The 22973-nt window shown below is 32.0% G+C and overlaps 2 protein-coding genes across 2 annotated transcripts; one reads left to right on the top strand and one right to left on the bottom strand.

The window, feature by feature from the left end:
- Positions 1-6401: 6401 nt before the first annotated feature.
- On the top strand, positions 6402-7734 carry TRIADDRAFT_52443 (uncharacterized protein; the record flags this gene model as incomplete). The annotated part of the gene is made up of 4 exons (XM_002108903.1): positions 6402-6840; positions 7172-7233; positions 7377-7559; positions 7672-7734. 4 exons carry the CDS (start codon positions 6402-6404, stop codon positions 7732-7734), a joined length of 747 nt encoding a protein of 248 aa, XP_002108939.1.
- A 2469-nt stretch (positions 7735-10203) lies between these two features.
- TRIADDRAFT_20386 (uncharacterized protein) lies at positions 10204-10906 on the bottom strand (the record flags this gene model as incomplete). Its single annotated transcript, XM_002108168.1, has 4 exons — positions 10204-10304; positions 10415-10439; positions 10551-10649; positions 10754-10906. 4 exons carry the CDS (start codon positions 10904-10906, stop codon positions 10204-10206), a joined length of 378 nt encoding a protein of 125 aa, XP_002108204.1.
- Positions 10907-22973: the final 12067 nt, after the last annotated feature.

The raw sequence follows: 22973 nt of genomic DNA, 5'->3' as shown, positions 1-22973 counted from the left end.
CAAAAGATTCTGTACTCCATATACCATATATTCCGGAAATAGAATCCACACCGTAAAGTATACATGCACAATGATAGACAAAATGTCTGTATCATTCTTGAACTGCTATCAGAGGGAACATAGATAACTATCTAGAATTTACCCTTGTTTAAGATGTACGATCTTACAATTTTCTTCATTTTCTTTATCTGTGAAATGTTTTTATAAATTAAACTGTAATTATAGAATAGCAAGAGAACTGAAGCTGCTAAAATTTTATTTTACAAAATCCGCATAGCGCGAATATCAATAATTTCGTTCATGATTGGCAATATTATCTGACTCCAAAATTTTCGACACAACATGAATATACAGTATTACTTACAGGCATTAACCATACTGCATATTGTATAAGGAACTATTTTAATTTTGCTATAACCGATTTGTACAAAGATGTATGCTACGTTCAGAAATGATTTTCTGCAACAATTTCAGATTTAAGTACATAGAGTTGCAAGTTTGTTTGAATTAGGTATTAATGCAAGATGTTTTCAGGAAACACAATTGAACTGCTCTGTAAAAAATAAAATAATAAAATAGCTGAAGAAAAATCACTTTACTGTATTTATTCGTATATTGTTCCTTCATTTCCTTTTTAGATTGACAACTATCAATTCACTTGTGGAGTTGAAGGGCCTAGAATGGTGGTTTAGTACTGTACAGTGTACAGTATGTACTGTGCTTAGACCTGACGCTGTCTGTCTGTGCTTGTACTGTAATGTACAGTAATTTAAACTCAACTACAGTACAGTACTGTACAGTTACTACAGTACAATTTCTCCATAGAAACGTTGGCACTTTTGGGCCACCGTAGTACAGTACTGTACTGTACAGTGTACAGTAGTGTAGAGATTCAGAGGTCTGATACAGAGTTTCAAGATTAAGCCTAGTTACAGTACAGTACACAATGACTACTGATACAGTACGCAGTGTACTGTACAGTGTACAGTACAGTAGAGCCGACTGACGAAACTTACAGTACTGTACTGTACTGTACAGTAGAATAGAGTCGCCAGTCCATAATAAACAGTGACAGATCGACTGTTCTACAGTACTGTATACTGTAGTACTGTACAGTACTGTAAACCCTGGGCCACCGTACAGTACTGTACACTGTACAGTGTACTGTAATACTGTTCTGCGTACTGTACTATACGTTTACCGTGACACAAGATCGATTTAACGTACAGTAACTCATAGTCTCATACTGTACAGTGCAGTTGAACCGGACCTTCGAAAGGTGTAGGGTGTAGTCCATGGCAAAACATAGTAAATGAGCTCGTGTTTTAGCTAATAACTAAGTTTTAATAAATAAATAAGTAAAATGTCCGCTCATGGTACTGGCGGTAGGCAACGTAGAGGAGGAAAGATGACACTATTATCAGAAGAAGGAAAGAATGATTCAGTTGTATCCGAACTGAGGATGAACATTACCACTCTTCAAAAGTTTGATCGCACCATAACTGATATCGTTTATACGTGTAAAAGAGTGGCTCAATACCAGTTCAGTACACAAGATCACAAATGGGTAGGCACAAACATATAAATTTTGAATGCTATATACGTACGCTTTTACAAATCTGCTAGTCACTGTCAATAAATTTCAACTAATCCAATTGTAACGATAGCTAAAATTAAAATTTCAGTTACTAAAAACGCAATTAACCTTATATTGTACCATTAGCAAAAGACTGAAAGAAATGGAAGCTTGTTTGTTTACAAAAGGTAACATTAGGCGTACTGTAGAGTTGTAATAATTGTATTCGTGTATTAAAGATACAATCCTGTAGTTACTCTTCATTTTGCAGAATGCTTTTTGCCATAAGATCAGATTAAATTTATCACATATTGGTATTGTTGAAGACACAACTTACTCTTCACATACATTTTAAATTATGTATTACATATACAGTACTATAATTAAGTTGTTATGTACAAAATTGCGATAGTATGGCATGTACAATTAATTGTACGTATGCCAGCTATTCGTGATTCTTTAGTCGTTACAAAGCCCTTTAGAATAGCTCTCGAAGTACGATAATTTACTTGCTAAATTTATTAACGTCTATGCAAAATAAAGGATTAATATCTTAGCATGAGGCAAACTGGAAGATATACGTATTATCATACTTCAGTACTCGTGGATACGGAAGAGACATCATGGAATAGCCTACTGGCGACAGTGCAGTGCATGATATCTTGTCCATTAATTGTTCCTTAAAAATTTATAGTTTCTATTTAATTTTATTGTTCTGAATGCAATTTTTTTTTATCTTAAATAAATGTACAGTATATTCGCAATTCGTGTTATTTGATAGGTATTCGTATGGGAATACCTAATTAGATACGCATGTTTTGGAAGTGGAAAGAGAGTTGCAGTACTGCAGTCTAAGATTTATGAATTTATTATAGATGTGTAGCACTTCATAGAAAAGATATGAGAAACTTTCGATAGGAAGTAATTGTGATTTATAGCTAGAATTTAGAATTTAATGAGACTAGTTCTAGATTTACATGTGTACAGTACTGTATAGTGCATTAGTATTTCGCTAATCTACGTATACGCATGTGTTAAACTTTTTGTCATATACCATGGTTCTACTAGTGGACCCGTAGTGTTTATTGACGTACATTGTATAATATGATAGATGTATGCCAGTTTTTACTGTACCTAAGACGAATACTGATGCGTATTAGTCTTAGAAGTCTCTGGTACAGAGTACATTATACTGTACCTACTTTACTGTAAGTTCACAAAACTTTTTTTAAGATGCTCGTAAATATTGTTATGCATATACATAGCATATAGACAGTAATTATTTTCGGTTGAGTACGTACAGTTCGTATTAACGCAGGCATTATTCAACACTTTGACTCTTTTAAGATCCATTTTCCCATATTTTGGATTTTTTATCCTAAATCAACTCAATCAAGAAAATGTTAACGAGCTCATTACCGGAGAAACTGAATTTGAATGCAAGAAACCTTTCCTTATGTACAGAAATGAATCATGTGAGTGATGGAGCAATTGATAGTAAATTCTAGTTCTAAAGTAAGAGCAGATATTTAATTTAACAAAAGAAAGTTTATACTATACGTATTTTTATACGAGAGTAAGAAAGTATTGTCATACTGTACAGTACTTACATGATGCAGTGCATTACTTACAAAAACGCCACAGTCCAAAACGCACCGGGCTGTGAAATGCAAATGCAACAATCTCGTGAATGTCCATCAGAAATGAGTTACTACTACCTGTAAACTGGACATACTTCTGTGTGAGCGTCAATATTTATTCCTTCAGACGAAAATTTGCTCTTCACAAACTTTTTATATGTAGATCTATGATGTTTACTGAGATTTCGTTTACAGTATTTCAAGTCAGTGATCGATATTCATACCGTACCCTCTTTCAAACTAGGATTGTAATTTGAAAAATTCTACTACAAGTTGATGGTTAAGAGGATCAATATTAAACTCTGATATGAGAAAATAAAATTATTAGGTTGTATACAATGTAACTGCATAGTCATAAACGGTAAACATTAGGTGTCATGAGTATCATTAGCTGAAAGTGTGACATTTCCCTTTGTATAAGTATAATGTTACCTACATGCAATTAAACACATTGAAAATGATTCAGTGACGGAGTTCGAGACACTTCCAAGAATCATCACCAGAGATTTATTATACTTTCGTATTAATTACAATTATAATAATATTATTAGTGTTATTATTAAATAATTATTACTAGTAAATTAATTAATTAATTGAACGGGAACATAATCTGCATAAGCAATAGAAATTCACAACTACTGTACAGTACTGTACTGTACTCTACAGTACTGTAGATTATCTTAAAATACAGTACTGTACAGTACAATTTATCACTGACTCACAATTATTATCTCGTGTAGTTGTTGTCCGCCATCTGTCGTTCTTATCCATATTACTGAGTTTATGCATATTTCTTTTACCTCTATGGTTACGCTTATCAACTCGCTTCGAGCCTGATCAATCTTTAAAATGGAAAACTTTATATCTAAAATTTAAATTATTACTTTGATAATTGTGAGCGGATAAAAGACATATATTCCTGTTCATATACTTTTAAAAAGTCGTCTATCTGTTACGCTCAACCATTTTACTGATGTTAGGCTTATCGACTTTCATCGAGCGTGCTCGATATTTGAAATCGAATCTTTATACCAGTATAAGATTTTAGAAATAAATATTAGTTCGATGTTGGGACAGATACTTTTCTAATTACAATAGTTTTGTTTGTACAGGAGCAAATAGATATTATAGTAGTACGATAGCAGTTATTGGCGACTCTTTCATTCGTTGTGAGCGGAGGTGGATAGCTAGTATGTAATAATGATAATGATAAACAGTATGTTATAGATTGTTGGGAGCTCTTACTGTTCATTGTGAAAGGATAAAGATTGATGGTATAATTATAATCCTGTCATAATTTGCAAAGCAACATAAATTCATCAGTAAATGAATTAAGGTTACGTTAATCCTTATATTAATTTACTCACATTCCAATCAGTAAAGATTCGTCTTCACATATCCTTGCACTTAAAGATGTCAATATTTCCAAGTATTTCTAATGACTATCTTCGTGACCTATAGCATAGTATTTCACCCATTACAGCTAATATGATCATCTTTATTCGCAGATAAAGTAATGATAAATATCGAATTACAATATAAGATTCTTGATAATTTAATCTCTGTCTCAATTGCATTGATGACATTGTTAACGTTGCATATTCAGATATTAATGATATATTAACAAACTCTAAATAAGCAGGCTGCTTGTAAACTGTATCACTTTACGTGTACAGAGAAATAAATGTTGTGTATTGCCTGTTAATAAAAGGAATAAGTGTTGTAAAACAATGCTACAACGTCATTTACTTAGTAGTTCCTGTGATTTTGTTTATATTCTATTTGGCGAGCTACAGATAATATAAGTACTGTACTAAATGAGATGTACTGTATCACTTTAATAGCTACGTAAGTTCATAATCCACCTTTATTACACACAACAGTGCTAATTTGCAAGATATAATTCTTAAACAAGATAAATGAATAACTTATGATGCGTCTCCCTAAAATCATATTGTACATTTGACGTTCGAATTGTATAATTAAACCTACATTTTGCATTTAATCTTATTTTTAGTAGCAATATTTGCCCTTTGGTTCAGCAATGGAGCTGACTGTGAACAGATTTGGAAAATTTCCACCACGTGAGTAAATTACTTACGTTAATAATATCAATTTACTTGCTTATTCTGCATTAATACTACCCTTGTAAGCACTTGTCCAGCCAATTATTTGCAATAAGTATCTGCAATATTTTTTCGATCAGACAGCGGTTAATGTATGATTACAAAGTAAAATATATATTTTTTTAATATATTTTCTATTTCTGTGGTATTTCTAAAAGTTAATTACTTCGAATCAAATATAGAAGTAATAGAACATCTTATAACATTCTCATTTAGTTCCTATTTGGTAGTTCTTACATACGTTTTATATCCTTAGAAAAAATTAATGGTCAAACTAATTACTGTTTAAAGCACTATTTCTTAACCCCTTTTATATTAACATAAAAATTACTAAGAGGCATATGTAATGTTATTGCTTCAAGGGTAATTGATTTTTTACATATATACCAATATTCATAATAAATTTCTCGCATCATATGCAGAAATTAATCTTAATCATTTTTTATGTTAAAATTATCGCGTTGAGTTAAGTAGCGGTAAGTTCATTACGGAAATCTTGTATTAAATTAAGGTTATTGAGTGAGTGGCTATTTATCGTTACAAGCTATTCATTAAAATGCCAGATTACAAATATATGTCTCCTTACCGTGTAGGGTTAATTAATTCAGCACTTGAGTGACTAATTTCCTAACATAATAACTTTGATGTCTGAAATTTACCAATATAAGGATCCAACTTTTGATTGTTTTTCCATTACAGAATTAAAGCAAATGGAAAGTACTTTGAGTTACAGCAACCTGACAGAAGTACAAAGGAATCACAAGAATCGAAGGTTAAATCTAATATGTACAGTATATGACGTATTGATTTACGGTAGCAGCTTAGTTTTACTCTACACTTACAATCAAGCATTATGGCTTGATTAAGTTATAATAGCATATTCGTGATATTTCACTTTTGTCTCTGGAAGGAGTTATTGCTATACCGGCTATCTGCTGTAAACATTCAGCAATGTATATTTATCATAAAGAACTAATCTATAGCACAATAATGCTGCTTAAAATCATGCTTATTGTTTGCCTAAGTACTCATTTCTGTAATTAACATTTTGGTTTTCATATGGGTGTTACGAATTTTAAGAAACAATCTGATCTTTCGGATCCTGCAATCAAGAAAGCCTCTGTAGTCAGAAAATCAATTCCACAGATGCTGAAATCAGAACCAGTGACCATTCCTGAACAGTCGCCTTTATCAAGGTTATTTAAGAGGCATGGGAGTCAGTCCTTGATCCAAACTAATTCTGAGACAGGCGACACAGAAATGGATAGTATGTGTTCTAGAGATACGGTGGCCTTTAAGGACTCAATAACCTCTATGCCGAGTAACCAGCGATTTAGAAGTAGTACAGTTCCTGCTAACTTAAATCAGATGGTCTGTAAGTCGGACTACAATAAATTGTTATCGCCGAAATCTGGAGAGATAGTTAACGATCTGTGTTCACATATCGAGTATAATAATGATGGGTTAACGTTTGAAGCAATTGCACATTTAACAGAAGGTAGGCTAACCAATACTGCATGCACTATTTACGGATTACAATTTTAGTAAATACTGATAAAAAGAGCAGTATACCTACTATCGCAGTGTTATATTAAAGTAGTAACAAAAATAGTGGAAAAACTTTTTGTTACGAAAGACTTCATTCTCATGTAGATTCATGCTGGTTAATGCTTCTTCCATTTGAATAGACTACTTGTTCTTTAGTTATCTTGTTAAGCACAGTGGCGTTATCTAATTTTGAAATTTCTGCGTTGCAAATTTTCGAAATTTTAATTCATATATTGACTTATGTAGATCGATATTAAGTGATGTAATTGGCTTTATAATAGATAAAAAAAATAGTCCTGGCTCAGAAGACTTAGCAGTAGCTGAAGGTGATAGAAATGAAGAGGTTAGCGTTACTAGGAGTATAACAATGGCATGCATACATTACACGGTTTACCTGCCAGTATTGATACGTAGTTTTTCAGGATCATTTGTTTGACAGTTGTAGCTATTACTGTCTATATTGAATGTATATTTTTACCGTATCAGAGCGACGCAGCCACGGAAGGGATTAATTATCCATCCTTGCTTATGTCGCCAATGGTTTTTCAGCGGTCTTCTGTTCCCTCTGAGACCTTATCGGATGCAGCTACACCTCCCACTCAGAATTTCTCTAGTGGTATCGTCTTGACTAAGGAACAACTTAAGAATACTTTGATCGATTTGCTACAGGTAATTTTAAATTACTCTCTGAAGTTATTACTTGCAGTTTGCTCTATGTTAAGATGCAGCCTTACGCTTTAACTTTTTGCGTTATATTTGTATGTTAAATACATATATATAGAATGACGATAAATTCTTGGAGACTATAAATGCTGCTTACTTAAGGCATTTAGCAAGGGACTAAACTTTATTTCAACCGAAAGGAAATGTGTTAGTAGTATTTATGTTTCTAAGAAAACTTATTGACTTTCTAAGATAACTATATAGAGAGTGTTAATTACTACAATGTTATGTTGGAATATTCGTTCTACACTCATACGAACATCATGCACGTATATCTGATCGATTGATGTAAAGATTGTATAGTGTACATGCTAGTCTTTAGTAAATATACTACTGCAAAAGCAATGCTAGTTGTGATTCAAGGTCATACTTGAGATCTAAATTGTTAATAGATTGATTAATAGTACTCCAATATACATGTATATCTAGTTATATACTGTAAAATATTATACTATACTCTAATTTAGCGATGATTTAGCGTACAGTCTACGAATAATGACATTTTATTGAATAGTAATAAAAGATTCACTGATTACGTAATTTTAAGGATTTCTAATAATAATTGCAATTGAGTTTCCATAATTACTACTGTAGTTCTATATACAGTATAACCCGTTATGTAACTAGCGGATCGTTACCATTAACGTTATTTGTATGGCAGTTAAGTATCCACGTACTCAATTTGTATGTTACCATGACTGGAATAAAAATTAGTTTGATTCCACTAATGTTAGTGGAATGGATTGAGTTTCTACAATAAGAGAGTGGACTCATTTGTAACTAATTGTGGAGGCGTGAAGCCATCACGGTGAATGAACGGAAAATAAAAATGCTTATCATACCACCTTAGAAATGTGATGTGTTGTAGTAGAGTTTGCAATTAAATTAACGTATTATATATAGTACTACATTTAATGATTTATATTATTGTGCTACTATCAGCTCTAATCCGTCGCAAACAGCATTCTTCTGTATTCCCATGCCCGCCTGTTAACATATTCTTCACGTAAGTCATTAAAGGTGCGTCATCCCTTATATAGTCGCTGGACTACTATATTACAGTTCACAGAGGATAATAACTAAAATAATTATGTCACTATTTTCTATAAAAACAAATCATGCAAACTATTCTAAAGTACGTGAAGGTGTAGTATATCGTTACATTTTAAGTGTGATTCAAGCATGATTCATGAAATTTTAAATAAAGTAGACGTTCAGTATTCAATTTACTATCATACAAAAAGTTGACTAACGTAGTAGTGATAGTTTTGGCAAGATTGAAAACTAACTTTTAAAATATTGACACGTTTCTAGTTCAAAAATCATTTACGTATTTATCATCCGCTATACTGATACAATGATGGTAGATGGGTTGTATAAGGTATAACTTTAGTGTACTGTATGTTTTATCAGAGACTGGGGGGGGGGCGTGGGGAGAGTTTTCATGGAGTAGTCCCTGAGGGGTTTTATGCAGTCTATTAATTTATTAATTTATACAAGTACCACCACAGTAAACTGCGTTTGCAACTATGACTTGTTTGGTATAAATATAATGATGCGATTTGTCTGATGATATAATTTCGGTGAATCAGTATAATGTCACCCTGGTCATTGATTATTCATCGAACTGCGCCCAAAACTGTGAAAACGCTATGACTGGCGGAATATCCAATGGACTTCACTAGTGAACATTATCCTCTTTTCCTTCTACAATAAGAGCCTGTGTACATGTATAAATACAGTATATGCTTACACTCTTAAATACCAGACTGTAGATGCTATAACGAATGTGATAGAAGCTCGATAAGACGGTATATTGAGTAGGTAACATTGAATATTAAACCGGTTGCAGGAATGAGACTGAATTAATATAATAAACGATTCTAATTCGGTACAGTAAATCACACTTTTCGATATTTAATAGCTTAACAGAGCTGGTTGCTGTTGAAGCAGGAATAGTTTGATACGAGAAGACACTGAAGGACATCTAACAAATTTATTGTAATAGTATATAAAGTGGAAAAGTTATTGAATAATAATGTTATTATAGGATACAATATATTTTATTACACCACATAGAAGCTAGTAAAATTTATTATCTTAATCTGCTAAAAAAATATACAAAGAATTAGTAACTCACGTTTTTTTCTAATCAGTACGATCAGCTTACGTCTGGCTTAAATAAATTAATCTAAAAAACATACGACTAGTCTAAAATTTAGTGTACGTGACACAAAAATAAATTTTTTTTTAAGTAATAGAAATGTAATATGTAAGCAATAATCCTACAAAATTATAACTGGAATTGTTGTAAGCCAAGAAAGATCAAATTGATAGAATTTGATAGATGAGATTGCAAAACATTTTTAAAGTACAATAACTATAAAATAACATCGTCCAATTTATTACATGAGTATGAACTTACTAACAGTTACTATATTTCGTAAGCCGCTATAACTGCTATACCTACAGATGCTACAGAATTAATATCGACAGATTATCTTACGCCACAAGGCACTGCATGTATTATTGTAGATAAAGTTTCACAGTACTGTAAAAAACTCGCCTAAACGTAAAATATCCGCTGTTGCTATCCCGTTAAATCCTTATAGCACGCATCGCACACACGAACAGGCTTCCGCGAAAATGGTGTGCTAGCTTGTTTTGCAGAACATTCAGCACAGAAAACCTCTCTACAATTAATTAATAGACCGAATTACTTCATAAATAAAGATCGATACGGAGATGTCAACATGTATAATCTATCCTTATTATTAAAGTTCAAGTATATCAAAATATACCGTACCCACACTTTCGGCAATGATGCTGCGGCAGATTTATGTTGAAAAATATCACGTTAGGGTTAAGCAGATTTAAGCTTAGCCATAATGAAATACATTAAAAAATAAATTGCATTATAACTGATTATCTTCTTACCCTACGTATAACGACGGAAAATTGACGACTACAGTTACTGCATTCAAGAGCATCCTTATCGGGAGTCCAACGTCTGCTTTGATTTCTGATATGAGTAACCTAATGGTAATAGACATTATGAAGCCACTCCATTCAGCTTTTATTAATCTTAAAAAATTTACACAAGCAAATACTGATCTGATCATGCTGAGATTATCCTATACCTGCAAAGATTGATTCACTCGACTTAATTCAACCATAGCAGATTCAGCTTCATCTAATTTTTCCTTCAATTCTCCAGCCTTTTTTCGCAATAGCTGAATCTCATCATCATTCGCAATACATCTGTGAAAGCATAAAGAACACGATAACTGCATTATAATGTACTGTACCAGGTTTCAATAGTTTACTCGTAAAATATCAATACCAGGAGTGTAAACAAATGCTATGATTCATTCTATATACCTTTCAGAAAGGATGCGTTGTTGGTCCTGAGAATTTTGTAAAGTTGCCTCCAGAACTATAATAATACGAATGTGAAGACGTGGAAAGTTGTAATCGTATTTCACACACCATCTTTCGAACAACTGCATTAATACAGAGATCAATCAGGTCCGCTATTATATTTAAATTGTACCTGCAAGTTCACCACGCAATCCGTTAATATGCCGCTCTTTTTCTTCTATTTCTTTGTTATCCTTAGATAAAACTGTACCTAGATCAACTAATTTTCGATTTGCGGAGTCAATCTGTGTTTCATACTCAGATTCTATCAACTTAATTCTCTTTTCTGAATAACTTTTATTTTCGACCTGTCGATCAGAAAAACAGCAGTTTAAAATTGTAACAAATGAATTTCGATTATTACTAATTTGCTATCCGCGGGAGCATATGACATTCTCACCAGTTTTTCTTGGAAAAGTAATATCAGCTCTTCATAACGTATTCTAGTGTCCAGTATCAACAACTCAAACTGTTTTTGAGCATGCTGTTCCTGAATTATCATAGAATAAATCATAGAAATTGTATAGATTATGCTAAGAGATATAATGATATGTAAGCTAGATTAAGATATATACATATATATACCTCGTCAAATCGCTGTCGAATAGTTTCGAGTTTATTATCAACATTACTTTCAATGTAGAGATTATTCATTCTTCTGTCATTCACAAGTTCCTGTTCCTTTAAGAATAGGCGTAGTAGAAAGCTAGTTAAGAACTATCTGAAAAATTAGAATGTGGCTATTATTGTTATAATGTTCCAATTATTATAAACCTTTAATTTATGTTGGATTTGTGAAAGTGTAGCTAGCTCTTTCTTTTTTTCTTCGCTTTGTAAATGACATCAAAGATTAGTTCTTTGAATATGATCACACTGGTATAAATCAGAAAATGGTAATTTTTCAGTTACATTAATAGCTTCATGTTATTTACGAAGTCTGCATCTTGGATTAATTTCTTCAAACGTATCTATGAAGAAAGATAATGTCAGATAAATGAAAACTTCAAAAAGATATCCAATTAAAGTGTATGGAAATGACTATGTAATACATTCTGAGTATGAATAGTCTGCAAAATTAGTTGCTGTTCTTGTATTGCTTGATTTCTGTCTTTAGATTGCTGGTCTGAGATCGCTTCTAACTAATTATTAAAGTGAATAGCAAAGTAAACGAATACATTGCAACGAAAATGGCTGTTTTAAGTTGAGAAATGCGAGTAAGTATCTCGTGATATTTGATCTACCTTTCCAATTTCCTTAATTGTAAGATCTATTTGATAATGATTCTTACTGGCATCTTCCTTCAATAAATGATACTCTTCTTCAACACATGTTAACGCCTTTTGTGATGACTAGAATTTTTTTAGTATTCAAAAAATATACTTATTTTTAGTTCACTAACTACTGGCTTAATTCAATATCTTCGTCTAATTGGTTGTGTAAAATTGTCTCGCAGTGTCACACTGTATGCTAGAATCCTTATAATATGGATCGGCGTGCAATAAAAAGTTGTACCTCATATTTGTCACTGATTATACGAAAGTTTTCTTGCAAGACCTTACACTGGTTTTCTTTAGTCTAAAATTTAATTTTAAAAAGAAATTTGAAAAACTATGCATTCATTACAAATACAATACAAAAATTCTACCGTTAATCTGAACTAACAATACAATCATTTTCGGCACTTTTAAGATCAGCTTCCAAATCATCATAATTGCTTTGCATTGAATTTATATGCTGTATCAACTCCTATGAAGAGTGATCAATAAAAGCCACGAAATATGTTAAAAAATGTAATAGATCACAAGTATGCATGTCTCAGTCAGAGCTGATTCCTTAGTAGATAATAACATATTCTCATGAATCAAATATTTTACAACCTTATTTTTATCGTTAGCTTGAAGGATCTATGCATTAAATAAGTAAAATATATTGTTATATTGCTTTGATCAATATTTATGCACATGAAAGTGAACTATAAAATGCTATGTATACACATATATATAAATTTACTTCATTGGCCATTTTTTGCTGGACTGCAATGAGGCTCTTTTCTAAAGAACGAATCTCTTGTTGATGTTTCTGGAAGGTGGTAATAAAGTAAAATAACTAGAGCTGTTTGGGCTATCGATTTAATTTGAGTAACAAATATGTTCATAATTATATGAGATGAAATTATCGTAACAATGCAAATAAGAAAACGGTCTTACTGTTGCATCAGAATTTAGGCGACTTTCCAGATTCCCAATTTCGTCTGAACATTCTGTAATCTAAAAGAAAATTTACAGCGACAGTAGTTGTAGTGCACAGTCGAAAATGATTAATACTATCGGAATTGAAGACAAAAAGTAATCTAGGATCCTCACGTTTCGTTGCAATAGCTCTTCACGCTGAAGTGCACATTCATATTTCTCCTAATTCAAAACGTTGCGACTTTAGCAATCATACCATAATATAACATTGAAATCTAAGTGTAAACTGTATAGTATATTTTAAGATCGTAAATAGAATCCTTTCAGTAAAGAAGCATCTGATGAATCATACTTGCAGCACTGTCAAGGAGTTTTCGGAATTTTTAAACATGGCACGTAGAGATTCTATTTCAGTATTGCGTTCTTCCATTAGATTATTCGATTTCCTCTCCGAAGATATCTATACGCGTACGGTAAATCGAAATGCCGTTTTGAATTATGTATTTTACTAAAATTTTAAATTACTTTCGATACTTTACACACCACATCCTGCATACGCAGTTTTAAAGTATCAATTTCATCTTGCTTCAGTTGTGACAACTAGTAGATGTGATCAGATCATAAAAAGCAGCATTTATATTAATCATTGTATCTTACGTCTGCTATTCTCATCTATTTAAATCTAATATATACATTAAGCATACAAACCTCTTTTAAGTCTTGCAGAGATTGCTTACAGATGACTAGATCATGCTCTAATGAAGAAATCTGAAAATAATTGTATATTGTTGAGATGTAATAACTCGTGGCATCCACAAGGCATTTTATTAAATGCTTATACGACGTTGGTCAGTTAATATATTTAAAGGGCCATTTCACAGTGGAGTAAAGTTGCAATATTTATTCCAAATGTAAGTAATAAAAATGTAACTAAGCTGAATTCTCACTTAAATGTTTATTAATTAATTAATTATAATGCACACTGTAAAAAAGTGCACAGACCTTGGATAAAAATCTCTGACGATTCTGAAGCTCCTCATTGTAGGAATTCTGTAATGTATAATTTCATATAAGAGAATCAAGAATTCGACTAAGTATTCGCATGTAATGATATAATCGTGGATATTATATGTAATAGAATAATCCTCTTAAATTAAGACATACTTTACCTCTAATTTTTCGCATTTCTGAATCACGTCCTGTAACTTGGAACTTAATTCACGTTCTACGCATGCGTGTTGCTCGTCATTATATTGCACTTTCTTAAGCAGTTTTTCCTAAATTAATATGGTTACCAATGTTTACCGTATATACAGTATAATGATATACTTCGAGATAACATTGGAATTACGTTAATAAGTAATGGAAGCAGTCTCACCTCTTTTTTTGCATATTCATTAGTAATTAATGCTAGCTCAGATTTTAAGCTACTATAATTCTTTTGGCAAATATAAAATGATCAAAATCATATAGACATCCTTAAGCGTGGAGCAAATACTGTACTCTTATTATTGTTATAAGTATAGTGCTGTCATTTACTACTACTTTTAGCAAACATAGTAAAGTGAAAGAACTCACGAGTTTCTTACCTCTTGGATAGTCTCCATTCTATTAGTTAAAGAATCTTTTTCTAGAGTCACAGCGGCAAGTGCAGCAGTCATGTCGTTAAGTTCTGTACACTTTATAGAAGGAAATTAATTAGAATACAAAATTGTATCAATGGGCTAACAGATAATAAAGAAAACTATTTAAGGTACCTTTTGTTCAAGCTCGAAATGGGTAGAGCTCAGGCGCTGCTCAAGTAATAACAATTCATTTCTTCGTTTTTCGACCTCCATTGATATTTTTTCATCATATTCCATTTTTATCTACTCCATTAAAATTAACGCTGGTATCGTAAATTTCCAACTTCAACTACAATAAATTACTATCATGTAATATGTAAGAAATTTTTTATCTATTTGAGCTACAATAAATAGTTTTAATTAAAATAGCGACGGATGTCAATGATATCGCTTTAAGTCAACTTAAACTACTATGCAGTAAGGACTCACATGCACCATTCTAGTCATGACAACAGTTTAATAATTTCTAATTCGTGACATGATAGCAAAGCTAATTCTACTGAAATAATGATTATTCTCAAAATTGTTAACTAAATCAGGTCAAAAATTTCAACTTTTTGCTACCTTCAGCATTTCATCATGTTGTAATTGCAAATCCTTATCTTTCCCAAGGATCGTGTTTTGATATGATTTTTCGTTGACTTCTAGATTCGATATTTGCGATTGCGCCGTTTGTAACGAATTAGTCTATGATTTAAGAAATTTTATCGATAACAAGTAAGGAACATAAGAAATAATCTATTATTACGACATAAACTGTGGTTATTATTTACAACATGAATGCAACAATAACGACTGGAGAGTAAAAATAGTATTTAAATTGGCATAGTGGTTTTAAGTGCAGTGAGTCAGTGATAACAGATAAAGTAAAAGGTATAAGCACACTTGGTACAGTATAGCACGCGAAGTATAACGATCGAGAGATCGACTAATACTGTGCAACAATTGTATGGTATTATAAATTTATCAGTTTACTATACCTATGTTGTATACCGCATTTGCGTAATGCTTGTATCATTCAATATTTACTGTAATGTTTAGTACTGATATGCATATGCAATAAAGTACTGTTTCTGCAATTTGAATATCGTACCTAAAAGAATATACGAGCCGCATTTTTTCTTAACATTAAAACGAAGAGATTCGATATTAAGGTCGTCTTACGGTCTACGATACGTTAAAACTGAAGAACTATTAACATATGGCTCATTGATGACAGTAACTATATATATTTCTCATATAATCAACGATAAAGAATCTGAAAATAAAATTAAGAGCGAAATTACTGGTGCAGAATTGGCTATTCTGAAAGAAACCCTAACCATAGTATTGACTGCTGCATAAACTGTAGAATGTACGTAAAAACGTATATATACATCATACAGCTACGCCTGTTGAAAGGTCGGCCATAAGTCATGTATAGCTGTCAAAATAATAATACACAGTGCAGTGCATTATAATGGTGCTAACGATTCAAATGCTTTCGTCTAAGAGAATTAAATAATGAAATTATATAATCGATAATAGAACACAAATGTGCGTTCCAATTGTGTCAACACACTTTAGCGATGGCAACATAGAAATTGAATAACGTAACCGTATCACTTAGACAAGAAGAAAATAATAAGAATTTTAGCTAAAATGAAACTTTAGCTGATTATCTTTTACTATTTTTTACATTGTCGTCAAACGAAAGGAACCTAATCTGCACAAAGCCATAAATTAAAAGAAAATTTACAGCTAGATTATCTTAATATATACGAATAAAATGAGCCATATCATAATTTTCACACTATGCAGCTTACGTAATGGACTCCGACTACAACATACACAAACATCAGACATAAGATGTAAAGTACCTTCAACTCATTTTCGACCGCTAAACGGTTGCATTTATCAGTCAAATCCTTTAGTTTAGTTTCAGCTACTAAGAGGTTTTTAGATAATTCGTTTTGTTTCGTTTGAGAATTAAGGAGCAGCTCTGATAACTAGCAGAATGATCTAATATTAGCATGGAATTTTAATTCCGAAAAGAGTGTACTGCTAAGTATTGAGTCGAGGTTCATGATATCTTACGGCGAGATAATATAAAAATACAAACCTCCCTTTCCTTGCTATCCGAAATTTTTAGCTGCATCTCTAGATCTAAAACAGTAGATTGTAACTGGTTCTTTAATTCTTCAGCAGAGCATTTATAATCTTCCTCTAGGTTCGCTTTCGTATCTAAACTCTTTATTATAAGATCCTGGAAGTATATTACATTGAAAATCATCCAAAAAACCCACCACATCGTTAACTTTATATTCAACAGTTGTTGAAGTCCACGTCTAAGTCACATGTAATCTATTACGATTTAACATACCTTTCGTGTAATTTCGTTCTTAAAACTAACAAGCTCCTTTTTTATTTGTTCTTGCTCATCGCTAGACTTAGCTAACGAATGAAGCAACTCTTCCATTTCCATTTTAAGCTAGTATAAGATAAGCAATAAGTATCAATTAGGAGCAAAATTAATGCACGTCCGTAAAACATTTTCTGCAACACGCGATCTACAGTAAATAACCTACGTAGCATTAATACTATTGGTTCCGATTAATCATGGACCCTCAAAACTTTTCATTATGAAGATGCTACTTATTGCCATTACATTAAGTTTCTGATCTTGTAAAGTTCGTAATTCCGTTGAATTTTCATCAATTTGGTCTTGGTATTGTCTTATTTTGATCTGTGTCTCCTGTTGCAGCATTACTAAAGCGGAATTCTGGCACAGTGCACAGTATAATATCGAAAAGGAAACACAACTGAGTAATGTGTCTATGTTATCATCGTTAAATAACTGGCAATAGACTATTTCCGAAAGGATTTTAATGATGATACAAATTTATTCCTAAAAATCTGATACCTTAGTATTTAAGTCAGACTCCAATTTCCTACAGTACTCATTTTTATCTTCATACGCGATATTTAGATCACTCAACCTCTGCTGCAACTCATCGTTTGCTACTTTCTGGGCAGTAATTTCATCTTCACGCTAAACGTACAATAAATATTCTAAACTTTACATGCTACTAATCAAGATACAATAATTTTTTTGGATTAAATTAGATCTACATTTTCTAACTGTTCCTTCACGGTATTCATCATTTTTGTAATTTTCACAGTGTAACCTTCCATTTCGCTTCTTAAGTGATCAACTTGCGAACAAAGAGTAGCCTATATGATATTGGAGTAAATATATTTAGTTGCCAGTTGATAAGACTATTGGACATATGGTGATCATCAATAGGCAATCCAGTACCTTTTCGTTATTCAAGTCATCGATTAATGTCGCAGTCTTTCGATTAGCCTTGAATAAAAATAATAGCCTCTATAGTTTTGTTTATTGTACTGTACATATAGCTTATATTATAGCGCTGAAATATTAAAATTTATAAGAGTAGGAGATATTGTTTAGAGATGGATTACTAACGAAAGCTTCGCTCCGTTCAGATTCTAAATATGAAATATTTTCTTTTAGGCTAGATACCAAGTTTTTGGAATTCGTGATGTGTGATTTCCTGCCGATACAACGTCAGATTATTACAGTATACGGAAAAAAATTGCTAGTTAAGTACTGAAGAACATTGGTCTTACAAAATTTGCAGCTTGTCCTTTTCTGTTGCATCTTCACTTGTGTGGATTGCTTTCTCAGCTGCAAATTCCAAGGGAATTCGCTAGTAAGAGTTCGAATTGAAATTAAAAATTTTACGGCATTAATAATGATATATAATGGGTATACCGGTATCGATTCATTTAAAATTTGAGCCTTGGCACTCGGTAACAGACTTCGCGTTATAACGTCACAAACCTCTACTTTCGTTTGTTCTGTTGCAACTTCCGAATTCTGCAACACGTTGTGGGCAATATTTGGATCCTGTTTACCGTTTTAGAGGAAAGAAAACCATAAGTGTAGGAACTATTTGCACGTAACAAACGAAATCATAGTTCCCGTTATTAAATAATTAATCGGCCACTACTATAGCTATACTGTAATCCCACAATTGTAACTAAAATCTACTGTTACCATGTCATTGAAAACTTTTTCAGGTATCAAGTTTTTGAAGTGTTCCCTTAATGCTCGCAATGAATTTTCGATATCTATAAAACTTTGAACACTTTACCGATTTTCAAAACATAAATAACTTGTAAGTACATAATACGTTTGCAAATACACTGTAGGATTGAACGCATCAAATGTAGATCAATAAGAATATTCTATTATAAAACCTTTCCGTATAGCATTCGTTACTAAATAGTAAATTTCGTTCAAGGCTAATAATTCTGTATTCATATTCTTTGAACTGCGATATTGATCACATGTGAATATTAGTAAATGTAAAATAAGTCATGAAATGTAATAGAAATTTCGCTATAAATTGACTATAAAGTAGTAAATTGCTATTTAAATAGGAAAATGTGTAGACTACTTAGGAATGGATATTGTAAGTCACAGTTTACCATGCTTTGTTGTTCAGCGTTATGACTGGAAATCAACTTTCTAGATTCTTTACCGCGAATTTCTGAGTCTTCAGAGTCGTCTTTTTTTGGCTATCAGATCGTAAACTATTAATTATGTAGTCTACTTAACATTTGGCTACAGAACTAATACGGTTATATTATTATATCTTCATTCATGCTGATTTGACAAAATTCATTTTTACTCTTAAGCCTATTTCAGTTATACTTGATAAGGTGATATTTGACATTACTATAGATATGCTCATAATTGGATTGCAAATATAAGCCGGTAACATTTAGTAATAATATGTAGTTCGACAACGAATGCAATACTCAAATTATATTATATATGAATAGTCAATAATTAATTATTCATTAAGGCATATATAATAGCCAACTTTCTAACCTCAAAATCCAAAGGAAACTTGCTAGTTATAAAATTATCATTATTTAGTTTCAGATTTTCAGTGTCAGCAGTATCATCAGAAGCTTCGATTTCAGGTTTGAGAAGACTTGTAGAATTAACATCCATGACAGGTTTATCAATAATGCTTTCTGAAATGCCCTTTGTTCTTAATTCTGTATTACTAAATACACGAACACGTTCAATAATATTTAATTCTGTATCAACTGTATACCTATAACAGAGTTTAATAGTACAAACAATGCGCTGCTACAGTATATCCATTAGATAATTAACTCGATATCGCGTAAGACTCTGAAATACAGACCTTGCCAACCTTTTATTATCCTCATTTGCCTTGTATGACGAATATTTAGAACCAAAATCATCTAAGGCATTTCCATAGGTAAACTGGTTTCTTAGAGATTCTATCTCTTTCAAGTAATTAAGTCTTTCATTTGTTAAATCATTTATTTGACGCTGACAAGCATCCATGTCAAATTTGTTCTGATTATTTTCACGTTTCAGCACCTCCGACAATTGCATTTCCTCCTCTAACCTTGATTGTACCAACCCTACTCGGGCTTCCATATCACTTAATTGAGACCGTTCTTTGAGCAGTTCCGAATTTTTCTCACTCAGATCTAACTGAGCTTGAATATTTTCATTTGTTTCTTTATTTAGACTCTCTTGAAGACTCGTTATTTTTAGTGACTGAGTAAAAACTTCATCCTGTCAATGAAGAAAAGCTTTAAATAAGACCTAGCATTACTCGTATAAACAAATTTATATGGTGATGACATATTTACTTTGAAATATATTACTTTATTGAAATAAGTAATTTATTACAATGAACACGTTATATAGTCTTAAGTTGCAAAGAACGTACAGGTGCGTTTTATAACTATAGTTATTCAAAGATAAAAATGTAAGGCTACCTCTGATTCCTTCAGTTTCCGTTCAAGTTGAGTCGTTAATGTTCTTTCAGCTTTCAATTCGTTCGACAATTCTTTTATTTTGCTATCGCTTACAGAATAATCAGCCGAAATCTCAGCATTTGCTTTGATTCTTAATGTTGCTAGTTCATCTGTAAGCTTACTTATATGATCTCGAGCTTATACAAATAGAAGAATTATAGCTTACTTAGTAAAACAGCGTGACGTTGTCATAAGTGTAATATTATACAAATACCTATTCACATCACATATTATACCGTTAATTACGAACTTATTGACTGTTATACATTTACGCAGGAATACTAGATTTCTATCTGCAGTAAACCAAATAATAAACGAAGTTGCGATTATAAAGAGTAGCGGATTAACCAACCTTGGACCTTAAACAACTCAGTCAGTTCTTTTTCCTGGGTATGTTTTTCTTGTAACTGATTTAGTTGCGTTATCAGTTCTTTAATGTTTGCATTTTTCTCTAATATTTCGCTGTTTAATCTATCAACTTCCTCTTGCAAGGTTGCAGAATAACATTTCTCTTCCTGATACAGCACGAGTAATACATTAACAACATAAATAATATCAGTTAAGCCAATTAATAATACGATACCGTTTACTATCATATGGGGCATTCAGTGATCAGTTGTTAAGAAAACAAAAACACCGTATACATCGCCATATACGAGTATATTCCATCACACAAAATATTAGGTAACATTACAGTAGACGCTGGGTAATATGATCAATTATTATCTAAATTGTACCGCGTGCATACTAGTATGTTGAGCGATTCATATGTTTATAGTATTTGATTTAAGTAAAGTTGTCTGTCCTCTGTGGCTTACACAATAAGCATGACATCATTTACAGTTATGCTTACTGCATTTCGATTTACAATACCTTTAATGAAAATGTTAAATCCTTCAATTCTGCGTTGATAAGATTAATTTCTTCATGAGCGGGATATTTATAGTTTACACTTTCATCTTCCAGAGAAATTAAATTCTCAGTTTTGACATCATTGGATATATTTGTAATATCTCTTGTCACAGGTTCTACAATTGGATGATGTGTTGAGCTTTTTAGGCTCTCCTGATATTTATTTAATAGTATAGTGCAAAAAATATTACTCGAATTACCAATTAATTACATTAATTATATAATTATCAAATTTATGAGTGTGATAAAAAGTAGATAATGGAATCCGATACTAAATTAACTGTTAGTATTCGTTAAATTAGATGTCTTTTTATCTTATTATATATTAGAATATTACTTATCATTTACTAGTTAATAATAGTAATTAAACATCTGTTATAGTGCTGAGTGGACACATTAAGTTATGATAATTTACTAAAATTTAGCGATATGGTATTGAAGCAGACATGTGCAATGTCGAAAATACACGTACATTAGTAGGGATATTTACGTCACTTGCAGCCTCCAAGTTATTGCCATGTCCGTGTTCTTGTTGGTAATGAGCTTCAAGAGCTCCAGCGTCGGCGTGAGAGGACATGCATTGGGGGCAGATAAAGCCCTAAATAATAGCCCTTATGTTATATTGTTATCATCATCATAAATTCACAACGATCATGTACATTTTAGAGAAAATTAATACCAAGATATTAATCTTGGTATTAATTGTACACAGCATCTACTGTACTGTACAGTACAGATAAACTACTACTGTATGTACCAAAAGCCATGTTGAGATAATACAGCATATGCTTACTTTATTTCTGAGTTACAATAATAACTTATAATGAAGTAAATATGAAACATCATTTAACCCACTTGCTTCGAAATTTACAATATTTACGATATGCAATAGTCATTAGTCATTAAACACAACACTTACTGTAGCTTCGGCTGGTGCTGAAGGCTCGGAAACGCGCTGTGGGTTCTATCCGCCCATTTATTTATAAATGAAGCGAAATATTTCATTCATGCATTTAATCCAAAATAAAGTAATTAAATGATATAGTACAGTAAGGATTTAAAGTAATGCAAAATCAGTTATAAAGCACAAAATAACCTGCTCAAATTCTCTTTTCTTCCTGAATCTATGAAACATTTTAAAGATCAAAATAGTTAATTCGTAGTCTCCAGTAAATTCTCCAGGATAATACAGTACAGTATCTTCTACCTGTACAGTGCAATGGTACAGTACAGTACAGTACACATTAAACTGTTGCTTTACCATTATTTTAAAAAAAGTACGGTAATAATCGAGTCGGCACTAAAATACTGAATGAAACAGTACTCCTGAAAGTCAT

Source organism: Trichoplax adhaerens, genomic scaffold (assembly GCF_000150275.1).
Source record: "Trichoplax adhaerens TRIADscaffold_1 genomic scaffold, whole genome shotgun sequence".
NCBI lineage: Eukaryota > Metazoa > Placozoa > Uniplacotomia > Trichoplacea > Trichoplacidae > Trichoplax > Trichoplax adhaerens.
This window is presented reverse-complemented; position numbering and strand designations above follow the sequence as displayed.